This window comes from Boleophthalmus pectinirostris, unplaced genomic scaffold (genome assembly GCF_026225935.1).
Source record: "Boleophthalmus pectinirostris isolate CB_2022bp ecotype Guang Dong unplaced genomic scaffold, ASM2622593v1 HiC_scaffold_2, whole genome shotgun sequence".
NCBI classification, from domain to species: domain Eukaryota; kingdom Metazoa; phylum Chordata; class Actinopteri; order Gobiiformes; family Gobiidae; genus Boleophthalmus; species Boleophthalmus pectinirostris.
In genome coordinates, this window is record NW_026571152.1 from 15,081,567 (window position 1) to 15,109,202 (window position 27,636).

Genomic DNA, 27,636 nt, shown 5'->3' on the forward strand with positions numbered 1-27,636 from the left:
TCCTAAAGTCTTTAATTTATATAAAATACTGAAAAAAAAAAAATACCTGAGATTAATAACATAAAGTACACACAGTTAACAGTGTAACATGGTGCTGTATCAGGCTTTAACAGTGAAAAACATTTTGCATTGACCTTGGCTTCATGTAGATGAATTATAGATTATAGATATGTTTAAAATCTATAATTAGACAGATGAGGCTATTCTGTATAATTCCATTACAGTATTTGATGAGAAGTAAGACTTGAACATTCAGAATGCCCTAAAGAAGAATGTGAGTGGTTGGTATTGAGTAATTGTCCATGGGGTAGTATCCCCTTAAATTCATTATTTCTGGGATAAACTGCATCCACCTGTGATCCATCCTAGTGATAAAATTTCTATTTGTTAATTTAACTTCAAGAAAACAACAGCAACACATACATTAGAAAAAATAACTGTCATAAAAATGTAGCAAAGACATTCTGTATTGTCACCAAAATAGAATACAATCTTGACTTGCTGTTATATAAATATCCACCAATCCATGGGTTTTAGAATAATAAAAAAATTAGGAGTGTTTCCATAGCGATTTAAAATGTGTCCTCAAAATGTTCCATCTAACACGAAGCTGAAACCCTTGAATAGTCAGTTCGCCATAGTCCTCTGCAGTCATTTTCAGTTGTCTTTCTCATGGATGATCTTGGGGCACTTGTCTGGATGTATGCAGTAGTTGTTGTGCAAGACCAGCCCAGCAGGGCACTGGCATCCGGGAACACAGGGTTTGAAGCAATGGCTCTCTATCACCCCCAGTGGCACATCTTTATTAAAGCAGGTGACTGGACACAGAGGGCCGCACTCGTCGAACACGAAGCCCCTCTCCACAGGACAGCCCACAGCTGGAGCAGGAGACAACAAACAACTATGAGTATATGTATCTCATCTGCAGGGCAAAAGTCTTTTTTTATTTATTAGATCCCCATTAGTCTTTACAAAGGTAAAGGCTATTCTTCCTGGGGCCCAAGTGAAATACGGCTAGTTCTGTGCTGAAGTGACAAGCCAGTGAGTGCTTTCACTAGGTGGGTAGTACTCAGTTACATTTACTTGAGTTGCGTAACTTTAAAAAACTGTACTTTTCAGAGCACTTTTTTTAGCAGGATATGTTTACTTCTACTTGAGTAATATTTTTATTGAAGTAACAGTACTCTTACTCAAGTAAAAGATTTAGTTACTCTTCATACTTGATGAGGGAACATTATTACATGATAGACAGCGCGATTTTGCTTAGTACCCCCTCTTTAACAGACAGTTTCTTGCAAATAGATAAATATAAGAGTTTATTCACATCAACACTGACCACAGAGTGAAGGGCTCCTCCACTGCAGCACCACCCCGGCCTCTCTGCACTGACTAGCATAGGCCTCCAGAGTGTCACACAGGCACTCGTCAGCATTGGCCCCACAGGCACACAGGTCGTACACACAGGCCCCGTACCAGGGCTCCGGAGGCACTACGCGGTGACACGCCTTAAACACAGACGACTTCAGCACCTTACAACGCGTGTTAGCTGACTTCTTGGCCTGGAAACCAGCGTCTTTACACGGGTCCACGTCCTCCCCCGGTCTGCAGGACGCCAGGGCATGGACTCCTTTTGTCACCTGAAAAAGTCAGAAACAACACAAGTGACGTCATTATGTGGAAACAACATTGTAATATAGCTCAGAAAATAGCATAATATGGGTTTTAATAAATTATTATAATAATTTTTATAATAGAACATACCCTCCAGCTGTTTCCAAATTCAGACTCCGAGAGGCTTATCTTGCCACTAGGCATCTTCAGGTCGTCTTGGTAATAATTATTAAAGTTCCCACAAAGGCCACACGTTTGGCTCTTGTACGTCCCTGGAACACTCACTTCCAAATGGGAGCGTCCACTCCACAGCACCTGCACGAATGAATATCGTGAATATCCACTCCAAATTGCTACAGTTATTTTAGGTTTGTAGTTAAGAAGACCAAAAGCTCACCTTTAGACCGATGTTTGTATTCAGTAGGATGGTGTTGGTTTGCCGTTCTATGTAAATGTAAGGCTCGAGAAGAAATGGAAGGCTGATGGGCTCATCATTCACCTACATAGTAAAGATCAATTAATACAACATAAAAATAGTGTGTATACAATTTTTTTGAGACTGACCTTGACAGCCCAGTCCTGCAGCAGTTGCACTGACACATTTCCAATGAACACAGTGACCTCTTTGGTCCAGGACACGCCCTTCCGCCCGCGCTCATCGTTTGTAGCATGGATACTGCAGCAGCAGAGTTACAACAGTATAAAAAGCTAAGCATGTTGAGCATGCTATCAGTAATTACTTTAGGTGATGCCTGCAAAAAGCATTTAGATTTGTCAAAATTATTTAATAATCTTTATTTTAGAAGTTTTGATAAGCTTGATATTACTAGGTTATTTAAGGTATTTGTTTCTTTTACTTTACCATACGGTTTAGATTTTTGAGTCATTTCAGCTGAAATTTTCTGCCAGTGGAATCATTAAGTTGACATATTCAATTAATTTTGAATTTGTATTTCTTTACTTTTTAAAAAATATGTAATGGACAGATTCTAGATTAGATTGCTTAATTTTTAAACCACTTTGAACTAAATCATTTTTCATCTCACCTAAAGTCTCCCCCCTCGCAGTCCTGTGCCAGCACATATGTGCACGCTCCCTGGAAGTGCAGCATGCGTCCATCGAAGGTGCGGTAGTGTGGGTCGCCAAAGGCGATGCATGTGGCTGGTCTGGGAATGCAGTGAGGGCAGCACAGACCAGGCACCACCACAGGCATCTCATCCTGGGCACAATCACACATTCATATTTAACAGTATAACAGTATAATTAACAGAGAGTAAAAGGTTTGTAATGGGATGCCTGGTACTGACAGTGGCACAGGTGAGGGGAGGACATCGCTCTGTGTGGCAGTGGACCTCTCCAAACACACAGGTACAGCTGGTGCACTCATCCACAGCCCAACGCTCGCCCCACTGGTACTCCACCCCCTCGTACACACATGGTCCTGCAGAGGCTGAAAGGACCAACCACAACATCAAAACTAATACTAATAGATACAATAGAGGTGTGTGAACTGGTGTGCTGGTTTTACCTTGACAGACATGGCAGCATTTTCCTGGAATCTTGACTGGTTTTTGACCTCCCGGGCAAATGACAGATACACACTCTTCAATGCTGCATTCTATAAAACCCAACTGTGGAAAAAAGAAAACTAAATACTTCATGTCTTTTAAATGTTATATAATTCATATTAAGATGCTTGGGATTTTTGTTCCTCATTTGACCAGTTCTTTTAATGGGATAATGCCAAATTATCCTGAGAAGGATACAAGACTCCCAGGGATACAAGATGAGAGTGCTGTCAAAATACAGAGAAATTCAAACTAGATTTTGATACTAAAGAATAAACTTGATGCACTATTCAATTTTGATTAATGACCCATATGAACACAAAATAGTACCAGTATGTGTTTATTATATTTATGTGGTCTTACAGTGGTTCTACACAAAACTCAAGATGAAGCTGTTCAGGAAAGGTCAAATTTTATCGAGTGTGATGTGATTTATTTTCACTACTGATACTTGCTTAAATTATTATCTAGTTTTAGTATTGATTAGTAGTTGATTTTAGATACTTCTGACAACCCTAGAAGAATCTGTGAATGTCCTGGTTAAATATAGGTTACAAAAAACATCCATATTTAGAGCTTTCTGTAATTAACGGCCCACTTTTCTTGATAGAATAATATTTATTCTCACATTACAGGTGCAGGTGACACAGTCGTCATCACTGTCAGTCCAGCTGCTGCCGTTTGTCACTCGTTTGTCCTGGCCTTCGATTACACAATCTACATGTGACACAACAGCCTGATTTAATACACATTCACTAACTATAGACATACAAGAGTTATGTCTCATACTACCTTTACACACAGGGCAGCAGGAGTCTGGGGGAGTGACCTGCTCAAAGGGAGGGCAGGTGAGAGAAGGGCAGAACCGGTGTAGGCACGTCCATGTTAGATCCTACAACACAATCACAATTAACTTTGAATAGGATGTACTTGGGAAATTATAGTGGGGAGGTACTATTTGTAACTATTAGAACCAGAGGTGGGAAGTGCTCAGTTACATTTACTCAGATACATTTACTTGAGCAACTTTTTAAAGAAAATGTACTTTTCAGAGTTCTTTTCTAGCAGCATACTTTTACTCCTACTTGAGTAATACATTTACTGAAGTAACAGTACTACCTGAGTAACACTTTGGGTTTCCCTTCTCACTGTGACTAAGTCTACAAATGTTTCTTGCACAGTTTTTCAGATATGTTTAGTTTGTCTCATTTTAGTGTCAGTTCCTTTGTAAAATATCAGATTTTGTGCATTATTTAACATTTTGTCCTTCCAGTTACATTAACTTTAAATTATAAATCATATGTTGCATCCTGCCAATTACTCTTTAAGTTACTCTTACTTGAGTAGTACTTACTCGTTACTCTTAGGTGAGTATCATTTTCTTCTACTCTACCCACCTCTGATTAGATGTCACTGTTTTATTACCTGACACTGGCAGGTAAAGCAAGGATCATCTGTGGCCAAAACTTCATTCCCAACCAGAGCTGAAGTGCAGTTACTAAGAGGCTCTGAAGTGTTAATAAAAAAAGACAAATTCATATTTTGTAATCATGCATAATTTAAAAATAAAATTACATTAAGAGTGGTTCTGACGTGCACAGACGGGGCAGCAGGAATCGGGACCAGAGAAGTGGATGTTGCTTTTGGGGCAATCCACCAGGCTGGGACACTGCTTTCTGTAACACCGCAGATGTTGTTCTCCGTCCGGCATCACCTGGAGAGCAGAGTGTGAATGGGACTGTTTTGACATGCGCTCTGTGTTACAAAAGTATTGAATCCTACCTCACAAGTGCAGATCTGACAGGGGTCGTCTGCCGGGTGGAAACTCTCCCCAGGACCATAGATTCTGTCCTCAAATACACAGTCTGCAAATAAACAACAGAAGTTTACAGCAAAGTCAAAATGTAGTTATCCAGACACATCTGAATTTTTCACCATTTTGTCTTGTTGTAGAAGAGAGTAAATGAAAACAGGAGGTGATTTTTTTTATGCCCACAAAGCACAAAATCAATGCCACGGAATGCCATAAGGGTCTGTCTTTCTTTTCTTGTATTTTAGAGTCAATCAACTTCACTTGATCATTTCAGTGCATTATTAAAAAGCATGTTTTGCTAATACTTATGTCACAAATTACCAAACTGGTAGACGCTCCGATTGTGGTTGTTCTGTGTGCATAGAACAAATTCATACTAATTACTAATTAATTTTAGCTAGAAAACACACTAGAATATACAAAAGGAAAATGCATTATATGGGACTTTTGTACAGTATACTTTAACTTGCAAATTGAGCTTAAGAGGGCCAATATTACACTATTTTCTGATCAGTTCTGTAAAGTTGTTTTCCTCATCAAAAACACGTCATGTTTTGTTTCATTCACACACAAATCCTGCATATTTAAGATGAGATCTTCTCTTGAATTAAAAACACTGTTTCACCTTGTGATGTCCTGAGGTAATACAGAAAGTGCTTTTAAACTCACTTCACTAGCATCACTTTGATAATTTCACCCCTGGAATTTCCAATCTGCCCTAAAAAAAGTACTGCTTCATGACATCACAAGATGGAACTGATGATGATGATGATACAAAATACAAAATACAGATGCACCGTGCTTTAAGGTGAACTGTTTTAATAATTACAACCTAATATGATTTTAATAGAAAGTCAGTGAGTAGTTACCTGCACAGACAGGGCAGCACTCTCCAGGCACACTGATGAAGTTATTACAGGGGGAGAGGCAGCGGACCTCAGAGCAGGTGGTGACCCCGTCCACACACATGCAGGTCACACAGGGAGTGGCGTCTGCATACCAGCTGCTGCCCTCACCATGCTCCTTGCCCTCGTACATACAGCCTAACAACAGCAGTTTTTTTTTTTTTTTTTTTGAGCAACAATCAAGTTTCTTATGCTGATGTGGAACTATACAGTAAATACACTTTTTTTTGCTACTATACTGTTTAAGTGGTGGATAATAGTATTATTTATCTAACTATCAAACTAAGTAACTTTGAAGTCTGGATACCTGTTATACCATAGAATTTGTACTAATGGAAAAATAGAAAAAAAACTAAAAATCATTACATTTCCACACAGATTAAAATTACCCTAAAACTGTGCTTAAAACTGCATTGTGACACTCCCCATCTGGTCTCAGTCTCAAGTTTAAACTGTGACTCTAATAGCTCTTGTTATGACATTACAGATCACAATACTGTAAACCTGGCACAATTATTCATAACAGTTCCAGTGTTCTGTTTACCTCTGCAGCGGGGACAGCAGGATCCCGGGTCGGTCACCTGGTGCAAACAGGGCAGTTTGGGACACTCAGGAGACACACAGTAGACTTGACCTGCCTGCAGATACAACACAGACTTATCACATGAGGACAAAACAAAAGGGAGCACATATAGGGATAAGGTGATTTTTATCAGACCGTGCAGGTGCAACTGGAGCAGGGGTCTGAGCGAGGAGTCCACCTCTGTCCTTCTCTGTACTTCTGCTGCTCTGATACACAAACTAAAAGGAAAATATAAGAAAAACTTGTAAAAATACAATTTAAATTTTCAGGATCTTTTTAAAATCATCTGTGGTGCCCAAGTCTTTTATGAAAGCTTTGAAGAAAAGGTGTTTATTGCTTGTTTCACAGTTAATAAAGTATTTGCAGGTACAGCAGATGATAGATGCCAAAACTATATCTATCAAAGCGGTTATATAATGTAAAATGAACTTTTATGAGCTTTTAACAATGTTTTAACAGTGTTGTACTTTGATTGATTATTGTATGTTTGAGTAATCCTGCATTGTTTATTTTATGTATTTATTTGGTAGGGACAATACAAACAGTAGATGCAAAACAAAGTTTGCAGCTGACGTGATATATACAGGGTATAGCAAGTGCTAATTTTCATCTCCCATCCCTGGTTGAGCTTTTGTACACTATTACACATTTGAGGTTTGATAGTCCCAAAACATCTTGTTTCAGCTACACCCTACAATTATTTTTAAAATTCATGTGGGGATAAATGGGATCTGAAATGTGTCTCTTGTATTAGTTTGTCAGTTCATAGGATTATTTCAGTCTTTTTGTCAATTTATCAGTATGTGTTTAAAATATGAATAGAATCCTATTATTAAAGCATAAATTGCTACATAAATCACAAGTAGATATTTTCCCCTAACCGTTCAGCCCTAATGTGTACACATTTTTCGAATATAATCTTTTATATATTCATATTAAAATTTAAGAAGTGAAAAAGCATCTTCTTTATTCACATTTATAGTGGTGTGGTGTGTGTAGATTATTTTTTTTATTATGGTTTACCAAATCATACGACTTCTGTACTAAACCATTAAAATGTGTGGAACGTAACATGCAGCTTACCTGGGCATTCTGGGCAACACTGTCCCGGCTTGGTGACTGGTTTGGAGCACGCAGGTTTGGGGCAGAGCAGGGGAGTACAGGTGACAGAGCCTCGGACACAGGTGCAGCGTTGGCAGGGCTCTGAAGGGGTGAAGGAGCCCCCGTGAGGATGAACCCCTCCCTCATACATGCAGGAGTCACACACAGGGCAGCAGCTGTTGGAGGGCACAGGGTGGGAACACTGAACAGGACAGGGCCTCTTCTCACAGCTCACCACCTCATTCTGAAAAGGAGCAAGTAAGAAGGTAGGATCAGAAAATGCAGGTACTATATTTTAATTTTGGGTAGTGACACATTTAGTCCAAGAAGTCACTTTAGATAGGTGTGCCATATTTATCTTGTCATTGTTAGATCACACATAAAAACAAACATAAAACCACAAAAAACAAAACAGCACAGCTCAACAATTCCCTTTGATAATCAATGGCTTTTTCTATATTAGTAATGAGAGTCAAAAAAAAAAGGTCTAACTTTTCTTCCTTTATCTGGATTTTCAACAGTACTGCATTAAGCTTTTGTATCTCCATGAATATTCAATACTTGCAAGATAAATAAGTGTAAAGGTAATATGTGGAACATTCCCAACATTTCTAAGAAGACAAGCATGGTGCACCTTCAACTAAACTATAATAGTTAGCAAGTCCATGCCAAACTCTGCTTAGTGAGTAGTGAGTAGAAAAGAATAAATACAAGTCCAGTCCAAAGACATTTAAGTCATTCTTATGGTTTAGTATTGATACAGCATAACAAAACTGTATGTGAGTGTGCATGTTTCTAAAGAACAATGTGGCCCATAACAATCTGGAAAAGAAATGTACATCACGCCTTGATGATTTCCAGTAAACATGTTAATTCACAAAGTGTTGAGTGCTACTACAATACAGCAGTGAGTGTGTTGCTGACCAAACAGGAGCAGGTGGAGCAGGGGTCAGAGGAGGGGTTGAACTGGGAGCCATGGAGGTGCTCTCTGGCCTCATGCACACAGTTGCCTGTACAGACGGGACAGCACTCTCCTGGAGGGGTCACTGGATGCCTACAGCTCACAGCGGGACAGGGCACATGGGTACAGGCCACTGCACCACTCTGAGAAAAAAACAAAGTCAAGATAATGACAATAATAAAATGATATGTAACCCGGCATCCTAACGTAACTATTTGTATTAAATTCCTCTAACTAACATTTCTCCTGTAGAATTTGGATACAGACAGAAATTATTTAAGTTTAATGCTAAATTTTAAGAAACATTTTATTAAAATACAACTGAATAAATCATTAATAATTAGAAAAGACAAGTATTTGGTCTGCTCTAAAAAAACAAATTTTTCAGTCTTTTAAATATGATTGGCAAGACGGTTGTAAACATGACAGTGAGGAGAGACATTTAGTTAACTGTGCTGCTGTCTCATTGGGAGGCAAGTTTAGAATGATCTCTTTGTATTTTTATACAGAGGGATATCAGTCTGCTCCTCAGCCTCTGTCGCGTCTCGAACCACAACCAAACATGTTTGTCCAATCAGATTGGTTTCTATCAGTGACGCATGTGAAACAAAGGATCTTACTGACCACCCATCATTTTGAACAAAATCAAGTAAAGAGATCAGTACTTTGCTCATTGACTCAACAGAAATCCAGGGTGTATTTTTCTCCTTTGTGATACTTTCTTTTTCCTCGTAAGCTGATATATTTGTTTTGATACACGTGTCACTGGCTAATCCACCTGTTAATCACGCTGATCTGTACTAAGGACATGTATTGAAGAAGTGTGTAATCTGGATCCCAGGCAAGCAGAGTAAACCAATTTTTTATCAAGTCTCACATTAACTACAGGTAAGGAGAGTCAACATCTTATTTGTTCGATAAAAAAAAGGACAAAAACAAGCTAATTGCGATACCAGACAGGAGCAGAGCTGGCAGTGGTCAGTGGGATGTGGAAATCTCTCTCCGCTGTAACAGTCACGTCCATAGTAGTTACAGCCCTCACACTCCCCACAGCCACAAGAGTCCAGAGCAGGGTGAGGGCAGGACACAGTGGGGCACCTCCTCTCAGCACACACTACCTCTCCTCTCTAGAAAACAAAATATGAAATATAAGGGGAGGGGGAAGCGTTAACTCAAAACAGCCTGTACCACTCACCCTGCATGTGCACTCCTGGCAATCTCCACTTCCTCCAGTCACTGTCTGGCTATCAACATAGGTCACCCCTTGATACAGGCATCCTTTGAAACAGATCACAAGCAATAGTTTATTTAGCTACGTATACATTAACATTCAGTATCTGGCAATAGCTAATTTGACACTAAAATTAAGTTTGAAAGTAAAAAAATAAAACAGATGCGACTGAGAATCTACCAAGGTTGCAGCTGTGTATTAAAAGCTGTTTGTACACCTTCAAAATACAGGGTCTGAGGAGAAGATTCATAATTGGTTGCATGTTACCATCACACACAGGGCATCCACATGGGTCAGCAGCAGGATGAGGGCAGTATGCAGGAGGACATGCTTTCCTTTCACATTGCACTGACCCACTCTGTAAGAAGCACAACAAAGATTCTTAAATAGACTATTAAATATAGAATAAAAGTACAAGTATATGAGTGTGTACCTGACAGGTGCACTGGGAGCAAGGGTTCTCTCTGTCTGGAATGGTCTGACCGTTACTCAGCACTGCACCATTATAGGAGCAACCTAAGAAGGATCAATTCTTTGTGAACTGTATATGACAACAGATATTGAATCTAGAGCTGAACGAAAAAAATCTAATTGTGTTTTGTTCCGACAATCCTTGTGATGGGGTTGGCAGTTTTTATGCAGAGTAAAAAAGGATATTCTGTTGTTTTTAGAGGAAATTATGGTACTTTTAAAAAAAACCGCCATGTTTGAGATTTGCTAAGTGCTCTCATTCAAATTGGGATTTCGATTCGATTGTGATTACTCTTGCAGCCCTAACCAAATCAGGTGTATTCATACTTACGATCACATTCTGTGCAGCACTGTCCTGGGGTTTTGTACGGGTGGCTGCACTCTTCAAAACAGGGAATTCTGGTGCAAACGACCTCTCCTCTATAGCAGTGACACACGCTGCATGGATCATTGTCATTTGCAAATTCAAAACTGTCAGGGTACTCTTTTCCTTTGTACATGCATCCTAGAGAAGAGCAAATAGAAATTATTACAAGTATCGTTAAAGGAACTGCAAGATTTTGATTTTTACATAAACTTGACTTAGATACAAGGTAGACATGTTCAAATCAAATATAATCTTTACTGAGAAAAATTCTAATGTTGAATTACAAAAACAATGATTATAACAATTTTATCTTACAGTAAGATTTTTATCAGGCTAATGTCATGACAAATGGCAAACATGTCAAAATATATGGCCAACTTTGTCTCATCTTCTTTTCACAGATACCTGCTTTGTCACACTTCATGATGTAAACCAACTAAAAAATGTGCAATTATTAAAGGGCATGTAACTATGTTGTATCATACTGCATCATACTAATTACTAAGAATGCCTGTGTCTGTAATCACCATCACAGGACATGCAGCAGCCTCTCTGTACGGGGTGGTCACAATTGGATGGGGGACAGCGCTTCTTCTCACAAAGCACGTCGCCGTGACGACACATGCACTCGCCACATGGGTCGGACGGGTCCTCCCAAGTCACACCGTTCACCCGCTCTGCTCCATTAAACAGACAACCTAAAAGATATATTATTTTTTTGTTTAGAGTGGAAAGGTTTCTTTAAAGTGAGTGGGGTGGGTGTACCTTCACAGCTCCGGCAGCAGTCTCGTGTGATTGGATGAGAGCAGGAGGCAAAGGGACAGGGTCTACGCTGACACTGGACAGTCCCGTTGGTGCACATGCATGATTGACAGCTGTCTGTCGGGTGATAGAAGCGCTCAGAGTGTCGGTATGGGTGGCGTTCATATGTGCAGTCAGAAGGAGGAGCTGGGTTAAAAAAAAAGTAATTCATTAGTAATACACAGTTAAAATATAGAATCAAACATTTTAATGATTTAAAGGGTTTTTGAGCAATGTTATAATGTTATTTCCTCATCACAAACATAGGAGTTGTGTTTTGTTTCAGTCACATGTTTAACACATAAATCCTGCATATTTAGTCCTTTTCTCAAATACTGTTCCTCCTTGTGATGTCATTAAGTGGTAAAATGGGAAATGCTCCTCTGTGTTTTTAAACTTCATACACCTTCGCTCGAATCATTTTAATAATTTAAACGATGGTTCTGCCTAATTTATAGCTACTGTTTAAGCCTGATTGAAATGGCTTCAATCCTCAGTGCACAGGTGCAGATATTAGTGATTATACTGACAGTCTCAACTGTACAAAAGGTAAAACAATTATATTCAAAAATTAAAGCAACAACTTAAGGTTACTCTAGAGACATGAAGAGTAAAGGAGTTCAGTTGAGCACAGGATTACTCAAACGTGAATGAAACAAAACACAACATTATGATATGGCTTATAGCTCATCTGAGTCAGTTTTGTGTAATACAGAAGAAAAACATTAAAATGTTTCAAATATAATCCCAAAATCTGACCAACAGTAAATTATATTTGTTTATTTTACCTGGACACTTGGGGCAGCAGTCTCCAGGGTGAAGACTAGCGTTAGAGCAGGACAGTGGGGGACATCTCTTCTTCAGACACTGCACATTTCCATTCTGTGATAACAAAGCAAAAGATTAACAAAACCATACAGTCTACACATATTTTACATGATTAGATAGGCTCACAGTGCAGGTGCAGGAGCGACACTTGTCCACAGGATGAGGAAACTCCTGACCATTGGAGTACTCCTTCCCAGCGTAGCTACAGTCTAAATATAAATGTAGGACAAAGTATTTATATTGTGTGTGTGCTTTAATGTATGTGACTCTATCAGACCAGTAGCTCACCATTGCAGTTGTTGTTGCAGCACTCTCCAGGCACAGGCGCATTGCACTGAGGAGCCGGACACTCACTTTTGTAGCATTCTGTTCGGCCACTGTCACATTTGCACTCCTCACACACATTCACTGGGTTTGGGAAGGCTTCTCCATCCACAAACACGCGGTTCTCAAAGGAGCAGTCTGTCTCAATGTTAAAGACGGGGTATTACACTTCTATGGTGTATTAATTACTAACACACATATTTAGAAAAATGAAATGAAAAATCTAGATTTATAGCAATGTATGCACAATGTACAATGCACAAAGTAACAATGTTTAAAAAGTTTCAGTTTTATTTTTTTGATATTCTAAGTCCCCCCTTCCTTTGCTCCCTGTGTCACTCCCCTTTTAAGATCAGGTTTGTAATTTAATAGTGAGTTGTTCTGTATCGTGCTTTTGTATATATTGAAAATGGGAGAGCAGGAGCTTGGGTTATGTAGGGTTATGACTGGCTTGTACCATTAACCATAAGGAGGATTTGAATAGTGTCCAGGAGAGATTACTCAAACATGCATGGATGACTTCAGACATGTTCCAAAATGTAGATTTTGCATCATACAGTCTTTAATAAGAAAACATTTTCTTTCTCTGAATATAGTAGTGGGGGCTTAGCGTGTATTTAATGAAAGACTACCTACATGTTTTGCCCTTCCCATCACCTCAGCCCCCTCCATAATGCACATAGGAGCCATGACAGAGAGAGGTGGACTACCTCAGCTAGACAGCAATTAGGCACGCTCTGCTAATGACACAGTGTTGCGGTCATGGTTGAGTAGCACTGGACTGGCTGTTTTGTTGATTTATTATTTATTTATTTATTTTTTAAGGCAATATGTGATTGTATTCTCTTGCAATGGTTGTGGGTGTAACCTCCTCATCATAGTGTGTTTGGGGTAGCCAATCAGTAGGCCTATGTACGGCATGTAACATGTTTATTGCCAGCCACCTCTCTCAAGAATTATCATTTTATAACTTTAAGTTGAAACTGTGTTTTTAATGGTGTATTATCCCTACAGGACCCTCCTGGCAACAAGATAGATAGAAGTCAAGCAACAATGTGTGTTTATTTTGGTTTCTCAAAAATGTAACAATTCACAAAATTTACCTGGACACTTTGGACAGCACTCCCCTGGTGGTGTGGATGGGTTACTGCAGGTGACAGGAGGACAGGCTCTTCTCTCACATTCAACAGTTCCATGCTAAGTAAGGACATTTCAAAAAATATAGTTATTGCTTTATTAAGAAAGGGATACAACAATATGAGAACAATTATACCCAAGATTTGCCAGAAATACACACTAAACCCACGTGGGCAGTGTGAGGTAATTTTTAAAGTGCATATGACAGAATTTCCTGTTTTTCTAGTTTGGTGGGTTAGTCCATGTGTTAAATATTTACCATAATTTTAAATCAGTTAAGTGGCAGTGTGTAAAAAAAATGTATGTTGTGAAGAAATGTACATAATGACAGGAAGTAGCGCTGGATTCTAAAGTAATACCTCTATGTCATCAATACTGAAAATTGCATCCAGAATGCAGGGCCATTTTTCTGGCAGGTTAAACATTCATTCAACAATATAAAAGGCACTGTGATAAGTCTTATGCACCGTCAGGCTTGTATAAGATGGAGTAGGGGTCACTTGTTTGTTATGTTGCTAAATACATATATTGAGAGGAGAATTCAACAGTGGAAGACTCACCAGACAAGTGCACATTTGGCAGGGCTGTTCTGGGCTTGTAAACCTCTGCCCGTTGCTATAGATACGATGATTATAAGTACAACTGTCACACACAGGACAACAGGTGCCTGAAAGCAGAGACACAGCATGCTAATAAAAACTTGACTGTGGCTAATAAAAGGTCATTGCACAGGCGAAGTATTGTTACCCGTGATTTTTGTGGGGTGGAGGCAGTCGGTGGGTGGGCAGTGGGTGTGGGTGCAGCGGGTTTCTCCATTCACACAAGTGCAGGAGGAGCAGGGACCCTCAGGACGCCACTCAGACCCCTCCTCGAACTCCACTCCCTCCAAAACACACACTGGAAGCAGAATGTAGGAAATACTCCACTAATATATGTAACACTGATATGACCCAAGAAGGAAATAAAATGTTAGTGGTTCACAATTTAGATACAACTTTTCCCATGGAGATGTTACTCTATAGCTTAGAATGTTTGACAGTATGGCGTGAAATAGTTTTTATCTTGCTTTTTTCAATTATGGATGTAAATTTTTCTTAAGTCGGACTAAAAACCAAAACTACCTAAAACTTAGGCAGTACATGGAGGACTAGAGAGAAGAGTGAGGGGAAAGGACGGTCCGGGACGTATGAGAAAGTGTGATTAGATTTAATCCGGGTGCCAATATAAGTAGATCTATTTTTGAGATAGTGAATACCTTTGCAGATGGGGCAGCAGTGCTGTGGGTCAATGATGGGATTGGAGCATGACAATGGAGGGCACTTCTCTTGATGACAGATGACATTTCCGTTCTAATGCAGCAGGAACAAGGGACATTTCCAGTTAATCAAGATGATGGAAAATGACACTCAGTGTATTCTGTTTGGAGCATGTTTCATATAAAGGTCTTGTCTGTGGTCTTAAACAGTTAATAAGAGTTACAGAAGACATCTTTTGTTTTTGTCTGCTATATTGTTATGACACCTGTGTATCATTATCTTATATTGATTTAAAATAATAAAAGAAACATTTCCAGGTTGCCCAATGAAGTATTAGGAGCCGATTCCCACCTGCCCCTGCATAATTCATTTCTGTAAATCAGGGACTGCAAATCGAGACTAGCTATTTGGCTACAATCTGGTATGCTGTTTTTATTACCTTAATGTCTCTGTAAATTATCCTTTCAAATAAAGACTAAACTATGTGTATCATCAATTAAATAAAACTAGAGAACAAAGTATAGAACAGTGGGTGTGATGTAAATGAGGAGGAATAAGGGAAAACAATTATAACATAACATAAAAAACCTCTAAAAAGTACATTTGCACAAAATGCCTTCTTTAAAAATGATGAGAGCATTCTTTCAGAGAGTGGACTTACCTTACAGGTGCAGTGCAGACAGGGCCCACTGCCAGCTGGGGTGAACACGTTGCCGTTAGCATACACCCTCCTCTCATACTCACACTCTGTAGAGCATATGTGTATAAAGAAAAGTGATGGTAATGAATACTGAACATATGTTTGATGTTAGGATTTGACATGGGCAGGACTGACCCTTACACGAGGGACAGCACTCTCCTGCTGTGCGCGCAGGATGGCTGCAGTGCAGAGGAGGGCACGCAGAGGCCATGTGCTCACAGGACACCTGCCCTGCCTGAGACATGGAGAGCAGAGCAAACAAGTCACACTTATACACTTGCTTATTGGGATCTTAAGAAAGAAATTTAGACATATAATTGTTATAAATCCAGCTGGGGAGCTAAAAAATAATGAAACGAATAATAACAAATTGCCAAATGGCTGAGGCTGGACTGATGTGAGTTAAATCACATAGAATATTGATAGTAGACAGGACAGAAGAGTAGGACAAGCATTAAGTAAATGATAAGAAATTATTTATAAAATAAAAAAGGTAGCAAAGAGGTTACAATTATCCGGGTTAGGTCCTGGATTGGTCTCTCTTTACTGCTGATGAAGACTTTGTTTGGTTTTGTTCTAGTCCTGATCTGATCAGGATTTTTAGATCAGGTTTTGTTCTGTGTTTTTTCCCCAATTTTGATGTGCTGTGTGTGCACTGGGAACGCTCTCAGCTCTCTGTTTGCTGTGTGCTTACGGACCTGTGAATTGCAATCTATATATAAGAACTACAGACTGTCTTGTTTTGATTCTTAACCTAGATAACATGGTAATGGTTCTTCATAAGATGTTTTAGTTTGTCATTTAATATGAAATGGCTGAGTGGCTAGCAATCATGTTCACAGGAAGAAGGTTATGGATTTGATCCCTGTGCTGCCCAGGCCATTCTGTTCATTCTGTGTTTGTGTTTTTTTTTTTCTGGGCACTCTCTGGTTTCCCCCATCAAAAAAAAACAAAAAACGTGCACCACAGGTAAAAAAGGGAGCCCTGACCAAGCCTAGCAACAAGATCATGGAGATGGGTCCCTGGGCACCCCATGTGCTACCCACTGCTTCTGAAAGGATGGGCGATTTGCAGAGGACAATTTCCCTACAAGGATAATAAAGTACTTCAAAACTAATAAAAATAACTACAAACAAACATCCAAAACCTAAATATGGCACATATTACGTATACACACAGAGCAGTGGCACTGGAGGCAGGGGTCTCTGGTAGAGCTAAAAGTCTGTCCTTCTGTGTACAGCTGGGCCTCATAATCACATTGATCACAGCTGTAAACAAATATAACATTTAACAACATATAACATAACATAAGTGCAAAATTATGAGCTCCAGACAACAATGGAGCAGAAGCACCTCGGGCAGCAGTCCCCCACTCGATGCACTGGACTGGGGCAAGACAGCACGGGGCAGGAGAGAGGGGAGCACCGCACATCTCCATTCTGAAAACAGTTACATAGTTTGATAAAGCTTTGACATATGGAATATCATATGGTAATGGAATTAAATGCAGGCCTACCAGACAAGTGCATTCCTGACATCTATCACCAGTCGGAATCAAAGCGCCATTCGCGAAGGTGTGGCCATTCACGCCACAAGCTACAAAATACAGGGTTAAGGGTTAGCAAAATGTCTTTATAAGATGATTTCTACACATAATCAATCCTCTTCAAGTCGACCTTGGCAAACTGGGCAGCAGCTGTTTGGTGGAGGAGCAGCTGGGTTTTTACATGGAGTGTGGCATTGCTCTTTCTCACAGTGAACATGGCCCTCCTGAAAATGTGAAAAAACAGCAACATAATAAATAAAGGTACTTTTTAAAAGAAGAATATTACAGGGCAGTATCAGACTTACCAAACAGTGGCAGACTTCACAGTTGTCCACAGACCTCCACTTGGCATTGTGATCATAGCGGCTTCCATCATGGACACAGCCTGTAGCACATTTACAAATATAGAGGACAAATGCAGTGAACACGAAGTGGGTGATACATAACTGGGGCAATAGAGACTAATTATTTTCCCATTATATACTAAGATAATGGTCTACTCTGGCCAAAAGGAATTATATTGAACATTATGCAGACGTGGGTAGTACTCAGTTATAGTAGTTAGTTAAGAAACTTTTATAAAAATGTTACTTTTCAGAGTACTTTTCTAGCAGCATACTGTTACTCTTATTTGAGTAATAATTTTTATTGAAGTAACAGTACTCTTATGTGAGTAAAACTTTGGGTTCATTTTCCCTCTGTGAATAAGTCTACAAGTGAGAAAAACTTTGGAAGAAAATTAAATTATTTGAACATTTGTGTTTCTCACACTGGTCCTTCAGATATGATTTAGTTTTTCAACTATTTATTTTAAATCATGCTACTCTTAAGTAGTAATTTCATCAAATACTTGCTTGAGTAATTTCAATTATTCTGAAGTACTTCAGTATAGTTTTTGGCTACTCTATCCCCATTCTGAACATATGTGAAAGTAATGAAACCACTGTGTATATTTTTGAGATCTACAAAAAAAATTACAAATGAGTTAAGAAAATGTCAGAATGGAGCAGATGGGTGTTCATGGATGGTTCCCAGTTGACCTCCTTTATTAAAGTGTGATGGATGATGTGAGCTCTGACCTCTGCATTTCTGGCAGCATTCACCAGAGACAGTCTCTGTGTGGGTACAGTCAAGAGGAGGACAGGGCAAGGGAGTGCACTCTCTATTACCTCCCTAAGGCAAGAGGGAGCAGTTAGATAAGATTACAGTGACTCACAAAAAAGTACAAAGTGAGCTGAAATTAAAGCATACCTTACAAGTGCAGGTTTGGCAACCCTCGATTGTGGTGGAGAAGGATACATTCTGAATGGTTCCATCCAGATCACAACCTGCATTACATCATTTGGCTGTAGTGTTATCATAATACTTAAATTTAAAAAATGATACTAATCTGTGTAATCCCTAACTCATCCAGGTACATTTCATAGTGGTCTATGGGCGTATACTAATCTAGGTGGTCTTACACATGTACTGATACAGTTTAAGATCATTCTAAAGGTTCAATTTTGTCCTATAAATGTGGGTGATACCTGCTAAAATGAGATTAGTATTTGTTAGTACCCGATTTTTCATATTTTTGACAACCCTCCTTGACTCAAATCCAGCTGCTGTTAGTAGAGCACTCTTGACTTTTCCTAAGGTCAGTGTCCAAACATGTGGCTACACTCTGGAGCTGTACATGTGCTGACAGTCCAGTGTAGTGCTGACATTCAGTGCATGTGTTTTCTCTCTTACCCACAATGCTTTATGGGCCATAAGAGTATGCAGTCATGGCCCTACAGAGACCAGCATTTAATCTATTAACACTCATAGATTTACTGTTGTAGCAGAGACAGGAAATATACAAGCTTCTACAGTAATCAAACCTTTATACAAAGGCTATAGTCCTTGGGTTGCTATAAGAATTATTCAGTCGATGGCGTCTTAGTCTACCAAAATTTGTATTAAAGAAGACCTATTGTGCTTGTGTTATGCTATATAGCTACTATCTATGACACCTGTGAATCATTACGTAATTTGCACATTTTAAATCACAATATTAATCTAAAACAACTTAATAAAAGAAACAAATCTGCAAACTTCTGTGTTAGAAGACTGCAGTGCCCAGTGAGAGCTGACGTCCCTGTAAACATCATCATAACAAAGAGTCGGCACCTGCGATAGATAGCTGCAGATCAAGCTTGCTTCATTTGTACCAAATTGACTATAAAACAACGCTGCTGAATCCTGCCAATCTCTGCTGATTAAAAGGCAAAAGGTAACTGGACATTTAAAGATTTGTTAGTGAATTATAAGTTTAATTTGCATCTTTGCATACTGTTTTACAATAAATGCAGTACTCTCGTGCAGGTATGAGTGCAGTTTGGGTCAGGTACACTGAGATACGTAATAGTTTTGCGAAATTTTGCCACGCCCTTTTAGACTTCCAATTGATTGGCAGGGCATATTTTGTCACTACTGATACTCACACGACTGGGAATCAAGTGTATGTGGTAGTGTCAGACACTGCTACCCAAGATTCTTGGTGAACAATGTGCCTGACTGGATGAAAATAGGTTATCCTATCAGTGGCTTCTGCTTTAGTTGATGCATAACAACATGCCATGCAAATTGCATTCATTATGTATGACAGGCTACATCTATTTCTTATTTAGCAGCACTTATCTTATTTGGAGTACATTAAAATCAGGTACAGCCCCTGCCTCCTAGGACCTGGGGTCCACATATGTGGACATATATGTCCAACACATTTTGGGTTGTTCAGGCACTTAATTTTTGCAAATCATTATTCAGTTGTGACTTTATTGTGTTCCATCAAAATTCTTAAAACATAAAATTAATATTTTATATATCATATATGGACATATTATAAATATAAAAATATTATAAAAAAATATATAATTCTTTGTTTTTTAAACACATCAGGTCCCAATCAACCCAAATAACAAAGAGAAATAAATAAAGCATGCCATGCAAGAGTTCGGGTCCTAGGAGGTTAAAATGAATACATTTGTGTTTCGCAAGAACACATTATCTTTTTGGTCAGAAATAATCCCATGAAAACCCAGTGCTTGTGTGTGCTTGTATTAATGTGTGGGACATTATAGTAGTTAGAGTGGCGTGCTGTTGTGTGAGGAATCCAAGCCTGCATGAGATCAAAGGCTGCTCCCTGACAACATACACAAACTATGGAGATGGATATATGGCCCGAGCAGGGGACCATGTTGTGAGAAGGAACAACAAAGTGGAGTTAGTCTGAAGATGGATGCAGTAAGCGGCGATGAAGAGAATTAGGTCAAAAGTGTAAACTACTGCTGAACGGAAGGAGACACAGGAAATGCTTCATATAAACACAGGGTCATTGGTTCCACATGTTTGCCTCAAAATACTACTCAACACAACTGTAAGGCATGATGAGAGTAGGTCAAACTATATGGCTGTCAAAAGAATGTAAAATCAGATACTAATCAATAGTTTCAAAACTATATACTCCTCTGAGGGCAGAAATGACCCTTTCCTGAATAGCTTTAAAATGATCTTGAGCTGTATCAAAACAAGTATAGGAACACATAGACTAGTATACGCCCATGGACCACTAACCACTAACCCTGGAAACTACTTGAGGCGTCTTAAGGATTACACAGATAAAAGGTCACATAGTAATATAAAAGAAAAGTACATCTAGCGTCGAAATCGAGCTAGAAATTTTAGTATTACAATAACACTACTTTAAACATTAGTATTTAGTTACAGCGTACTGAATACCTGCATTAAAATGTATTTTGTAACATATCCTGTTATAAGGTCCATTTAGAGTACTGTACATTATAGTGTGAAAATACAGGATTAAAACAGCTTTATTGTTGTTTCACTATTTGTTATGCATTTCCTATCACTGATTAGAGAAGGTACAATCACACATGCACTTTCTATTTTTCCACTTGTGCAATTTGACAATATGAAATGTTTGAGCATTTGTTTCTTGCACCTCTCTTTCAGATATGATTTAATGGTCTAATTTTTGTGCTTACCTTTGAAAATATCAGATTTTGTGCATTATTTAATGTTCTTCAGATTACATTGACTTCAAATTATAAATCAGATGTTGCATCTAGATAGTTACTTGAGTAGTAGTTTCCCCAAATATTTTTTTACTCTTACTTGAGTCATTTCTTGAACCACTACTTTGTACTTAGACTTGAATAATATCATTTAAAGTGCTACTCTGTTACATCTCCTGTTAGTAAAGTGAATGCAAATTTACTGTACATGTTTTCAGTTACTTCACAACACCGAGTCAGCCTGAAGTGAGAAAGCAAAACAAACTCTACAGAAATCCTTCAGCAGATCAGATTCATAAATTTTACACTAAATACTAGCCAGAAAACATAGGAGACATATATTTTACTATAAATGTTTGAATTCTGCCAGATTTGCACTTCTTGCCACTGTTCTTCCTTCATCCTTTGGCACAGAGTGAGTTTCCAGTCACAATGCATTAGATGGTTTCCAGTTGTTGTGTCTAATACAGGAAGTCAAGTTGTGCTATACTAGAAGTCAGTCTAGTACAGAGCCAAGAAACAGGCACAGATCTGCTTCAGTAACAACAAGCAGAGAAAGCATCGGGCAGCAGTACAAACACTGTACAACTATACACTATACAACTATACAAATGAAATGCAGATTTGACGGGTACTGCTCAACTCAAAATGTTGTTGATAAGACAAAAAGTTCAGAGGTGGGTAGAGTGACCATAATTGTACTCAAGTAAGAATACAGTTACTTCAAAAGTAGAAGTAGAAATTTGTGCTCCAAGAACTTACTCAACTTTAAGAGTAACTGCATAACTTAACATTTGCTTTATATAAGTTAATGTAATCGGAATGATAAACCTTTTACTAATACACAAAATCTGGTATCTTCACAGGATAAACACAACAATGAGAAAAACTAAATCATATATGAAGGAGCGGTGCAAGAAACACAAATGACCAATTTATTTCATATTGTCAATATAAAGCTTTTGTCCCTTGTAGACAGTGGGAAGAGGAACAACAGCTTTTACTCAAGTATGAGCGCACTGTCATATTTAGTGCTCAAGCAGGGGTAAATGTATGGTGTCTTTGAAATTAGCCATTTTTATTATTAAAATGGCTAAAACTAGATGACCAGTACTGCACCTAATTGCAATTCTGACTTGATAAAAACACTGTAACCATAACATGTTTCACAGCACCAACAGAGTACACCAGCGAACAGCTGAGCCCATAACAGCTGTGGTGGATATGCCACATTGATCTTTGAATGACATCACTTTCAGAACCATTGCAGAAAGCATCACCTCCTGTCCCACAAATCCTGCATACTCTGAGCCCTTCAGTCAGTCAGAGTTGTAAATAATGTACTCCTCCATGTACTCCTCAAGGCCACACTTTAAATTCACTATCCATAGAAAGCTGATCATAAAACAGATCCCAAAACAGTGTTAGATTGTAAAGGACACATAAAAAGACTACAGATTGGTGCAAAGTTTATTTTAATGTCTTAATTTAGCAATGGTAATCATAGAAAGTGGCATACACCAAAGATCATCATAGGTGGTATATGTGCCAACCAAGACTATACACTTTTAATGTACTTTGCAAAGTCATTGTTTATGTCCCAGTGTTATCACTCAGTGTTCAGAGGGGCATGATAGACATTAGTCAAGCAGAGAAATGCATGGGCAGTTCACAATCAAAACAAAGGTGGCTGAGTAAAATAAAAATCATAATATAATTATGCTGAGGACTGAAAAACAGTGTGTAGTTTGATTTGTTCTAAATGACAGATGACAAATGAGTGCCTGACAAAAGAACAAGTAGGTGTAGAGAAACTATATAGAGAGAACCAGCCTGGATTCAAGATTAAATCACTGCTGGAATGTTGCTCAAAAATTGAAAAGTATGATAGCAATCAGAACTGAGCACGTTGATGTTGTTTACATATGTTATAGTACACAGTTGAGTTTATACAAGCATGTTTCCCTGTGATGAGTGGGAACCCTGAATATGACGCTGAGAGGCTCTGTTCGTAATTAAGCTTTATGGAAGGTACACCAAAGGTTAGACCAATTAGCAGCTGGGTTTCTTACTAATATGATGTTTGCAGTTTTACTTGACTAGCATAGCATGTAGTTTTAGTCACATTAAGTCAATTAATATTTGGTTAGTTTTACCGAGGAAACATTAAATTAAATTACACAAATTAACTTTTAACTTGAACTTGTTTGTCACCTGCTTGATTCTATGGAAATAGAATATTCTTCATAAATAGATATGTTTTATAATTTATTTTATTTTATTTTTTTAATTTTACATTACTTTTACTATTTTTATATAGCTAGGGAAATCAATTACTGACAAAACCACACTGAATTATATAATAGAACAGAATCAGACCCCAAAGCACATGTATAGAACTAAACCTTACCTTTGGTGTTGCTCTGACACTGGACCGCGCCGGCTGTACAGATGCACAGGGTGTGGCTGTCTGTGTACCAGCGTTGTCCCTCCTCCACCTCTCTGCCTTCCCACACACACCTCTGCCTCACACACTCACAGCCTTCCAGGTACTGCACACGTGTCTGCAGCTCCGCGTTCTGTTCAACATATAGAAAACATATGATCAAACACATCAAATCACACATTCCATTCAAACTGTTTATATTCACTCAAATTCCGGGGTGAATGTACAGCCACATCTGAGCCCTGCTGAAAACTGAAGCTTTAGATGACTGATGTAGTTTGCATTTCTCATTAAGAGTCGATGATAGCGACAAAAATTTTAATCATAATTTTTTGAAAGACAATCATTTCTGATCATTTTGTAGTCCATCAGAAAAGTACTGTAAATTTCACAAATGATTCCAATATTAAACATGTAAATTGACTTACAACCAAAACTGCAGTAAAATCACTCTATTACCCTGTTTGGACAATTTGTTTCTGCTGTTTTACTTCAACATTTTTTTTAAATCTTCAAATTATCTCATAATAAATCTGCTCATATTGTATACTGTATTATGAAATTATATTAATTACTTTATATTTTTGTAGAGTACACAAAATATTGTTCATGTATTGCTAGGCAGTTGAGGACTATAATTTGCTTCAGCCTACCTGAGCTTTCATCATGTCCACCATTTGAGTGAGCTGGCTCAGTCTGAGCTCCATAGTCTTGAGTCTGTCAGCATCTCCCTGGCTTGGACCAGTCTTTGAGCCCTGTGGAGGTGATGGAGGCCCCAGCACCACCCCTCTATGCTGCTGCTCATTCTGGACATCTTTAGTGGCTTTTGGTTTTCTCTGTGGCTTGCTGGAAGAGGAATTCTGGTGACTTGTGGTCCTATTGGCAGACCTCATCTGATCAGAATCTAAAGGAAAAAAGTTTGAGTCTATAGATGTAGTTATACTTATCCTATTCATAGAAAATAAAATACTAAAGTTTTTATTTGCAATAACAGCTGTGCCAGACTTTACCCGTGCGTCTTATGAATAAAATGCATACTGTTATAGATACTTCTTAACCACCAGATCTGAGCCCAAACCTATAATAATACATTGCCAAAATAATGTTTTGTTAAATTGCAGTATTTTTTGTATGAGTACTTATACATGTCAAATATATGTCAGACTGAACAAGTCTTAGAAACACAACTCGAGCGAGACACTGCTCATGACTCTGTGCTCACACTGTTCTGTATTGTTTCAATTCAATTCAATTTCATCTTTATTAAGAACACGTAATATCTGGTTCATAGTATTGAAAAGAAAATAGTAAGAATAAAAAAAATTAAATACAGTGCATGTTATATGTATACAGATAAGACCGCCAGTGTCTCCACAACTTAGAGGTGAATCTGACAGAGCTCCTCACAGACACACTAGAGCTTCAGTGATGTTTGTTATTCTTTAGAGAGTAAATTACATTAAGTTATTGCAATATTTACTAATATCAAATCACTGTATAGTATGTATTGTATCATGTCTAAAGCATATCACCCCAGCCCTAATATTAAGGCAGAAAATTATGTTTTTAGTAATTACAGTGAAAAATGCAAAATTGCAACAGTAGAAGTCAAAGTTCAAAATCCAACCATATCCATTTGTATAACAGTTTCAAATTTTAATTAATGAGCAAACACTGTCTTACTTTGTTACTATCTTACCTGTACTGTCACAGTCCCATTCTCTCTTCTCATAAGCCTTTAAAGAGAGTTCTGCAGCTAGTAGATAGCCCTACATAAAACACAAGATTTGGATATGAATAAATTTAACAATAATAATTTCTAAAAACTAAGAACATGTTTTACAGTGCTGATGCAGTACTCACAGTGAATTTGCTGTGTTTCCTCCCAGGCATGCTGCCCACAGTGATGAGTACATCTCCAGGCAATGTTAAGTTGATTCTGTCATCATTTGTTATTGGTACAACCACTGCTTTCTCACATTCTACAAAGAAGGTAACCTTCTCTGGCTCCACACTTATGGCAAGCTGAACCAGATCCTGAGCAGTGAAGGGATTTCTTCTGGGGTACAAAAGGCGGGAGAGCTTCTGCATTGCTCTTGAAGACCAATACTCCACACTCAGGCTTTTAGAGGACGATGTGACTTGCAGAATGGGAGAGGATGCAGAGGAGAGAGAGAACAGTGTGACAGGAGAGTTGGAGGTTTGCACACCTTTTAGAAGCACACCCAGGCTGCTGCTAACATTGGAGCTTATGTACTGGGAGTATTCTGAAGGAAGAGTGAGGTGTGGAGCTTTGCTGCGGAGTTTGTACAATATTCCAGTGGTGGTCTGCACCCAGGACACACCGCTGATGGGTTGGGACAGGTTCAGAGATCCCAACAGGTCCACCACTGCAAACACATCACACACAATTTATCAACTCACAACATTTAACATACAAATATAAATAATTACATATTTTTAGCTAACAAGAGATATTTTTCAATGCATAGCCTTCATAAGTAGCCTCAAATGAAAAAACAAATTATTTTTACACTAAATAAGAACACACAAAGTCTGAGCCATGTGTGCTGCTCCAGGTTGGACAAACCGTAGCAGCGTCATAATCATTTTGTATGATTATTTGAATTGAACGTTTTCACAAGTGGTCTAACAGCATGACATTTTCTTGTTAGTTTTGTTGTATTAGCCAATTTGACAGTCACCCTGAACATAAAAACACAACATTTTCAAACATTGCCAATTCGTAGAGAATAGATTATTGTAAATAATTTTTCTACCTGTGTCATAAACGTGTAGTGGCTCTCCAGTCACGCTGTACGCAGCAGTCAAAAACACGAGTATCTTGAGCACAACCAGCGTCCTCACTTTCCCCCAATCCATTTTGTGCAGTGTTTGATCCCTACTCTGCTATGGATCCAGAAGTATGCACCGCTATGTTGACCGGTCCGTCACGGCTCCGCGCATGGTCTCCCCGCTTCCCCGGAGCTCTCTCCCATTCCCTTCTTGCAGAAGCGCCGCGCACCGTACATGGAACATCTGGAGGCAGGCAGGGCGTCTCTTCTCCGCGGTCACTTACATTCTCCCCAAGGGAAAATATCACACAGCCTACTTCCCAAAACTTTCAACATAGCAAGACCAAAACGGTTCCAAACATTCAGGTGTGCGGAACTTTCCCAAGAGAACCCGTCCTCCCCCTTTGTGAAAAAAGAAGAATCCCCTCCTAGGAGACTACTTAGCGATTCCCAAGGACCCTCGTTTTTGGTAATGGCCTAAAACCTGGTCCGGAGACTGGAGAGGACCCATAGACTATTGTTTATACAGTCAAATGTGTGCGCGTACTTGGCCAATGTGCGTGTGCGTAAAAGTGCACGAAAAGGGCGGGAGTAAACATAAGTGGTCATGTTTCACGGGGTTGGAAAATGTCCAAGCAGTGTGCATCCCCATAGCGTTCAGTGACTGCGCCCCCCACAACTGTCTTCAAGACTTTCAGACACTCGGAGGACAATGGAGTCTCTAAATTATGCACAATGACGCAGGGACATTACTGAAGTGTGAGCATGTGTTTACTGCTAGAAGCTCATAGCAAATGACGTCACGTGACACATCCCCGCACCTGATTCTAATTAAGACCCCCTCTCTCCACGCGGCAAACAAAGGCTCATCTATGACTCATGCCAGGATAAGTGACCCCGTAATAACAGAGATTTTTTATAAAGCCTTCCCACAAAAATCAGCCCGCTTGCTTTGCCTCTTTTGCTTTTTACCATAAACACACCACTGGAAAGCACAGCACTTAAACTACTTCTGGACTGCAGGAGTTAATTAACCAGCCAGACTCCTTTGTTCAAACCAAAAGAAGAAACATTTAAACGGGCCATAGTCATAAAAACAAAATGGGGGCCAGCATGGTGCTCTGGGGAGCT

General features: G+C 38.9%; 1 protein-coding gene across 1 annotated transcript; it reads right to left on the reverse strand.

Moving 5' to 3' along the window:
* On the reverse strand, positions 1 to 26,593 carry kcp (kielin cysteine rich BMP regulator). The gene is made up of 46 exons (XM_055155846.1): positions 26,491 to 26,593; positions 25,574 to 26,100; positions 25,410 to 25,479; positions 24,364 to 24,614; positions 23,675 to 23,843; positions 18,455 to 18,531; positions 18,283 to 18,376; positions 17,509 to 17,588; positions 17,334 to 17,427; positions 17,174 to 17,253; positions 17,011 to 17,096; positions 16,835 to 16,925; positions 15,793 to 15,892; positions 15,619 to 15,704; positions 14,957 to 15,050; positions 14,449 to 14,598; positions 14,262 to 14,368; positions 13,668 to 13,761; positions 12,529 to 12,702; positions 12,367 to 12,449; positions 12,201 to 12,294; positions 11,377 to 11,559; positions 11,139 to 11,309; positions 10,576 to 10,749; positions 10,207 to 10,289; positions 10,041 to 10,131; positions 9,738 to 9,820; positions 9,496 to 9,669; positions 8,506 to 8,685; positions 7,564 to 7,825; positions 6,616 to 6,698; positions 6,442 to 6,535; positions 5,862 to 6,035; positions 4,962 to 5,044; positions 4,773 to 4,893; positions 4,605 to 4,687; positions 3,972 to 4,071; positions 3,808 to 3,896; positions 3,140 to 3,242; positions 2,919 to 3,061; positions 2,658 to 2,830; positions 2,176 to 2,287; positions 2,009 to 2,110; positions 1,762 to 1,926; positions 1,337 to 1,637; positions 1 to 878 (listed from the first exon to the last, which is right to left on the reverse strand). Exons 1-46 carry the CDS (start codon positions 26,591 to 26,593, stop codon positions 658 to 660), a joined length of 6,252 nt encoding a protein of 2,083 aa, XP_055011821.1. The 3' UTR covers positions 1 to 657.
* Between the last annotated feature and the right edge of the window lie 1,043 nt (positions 26,594 to 27,636).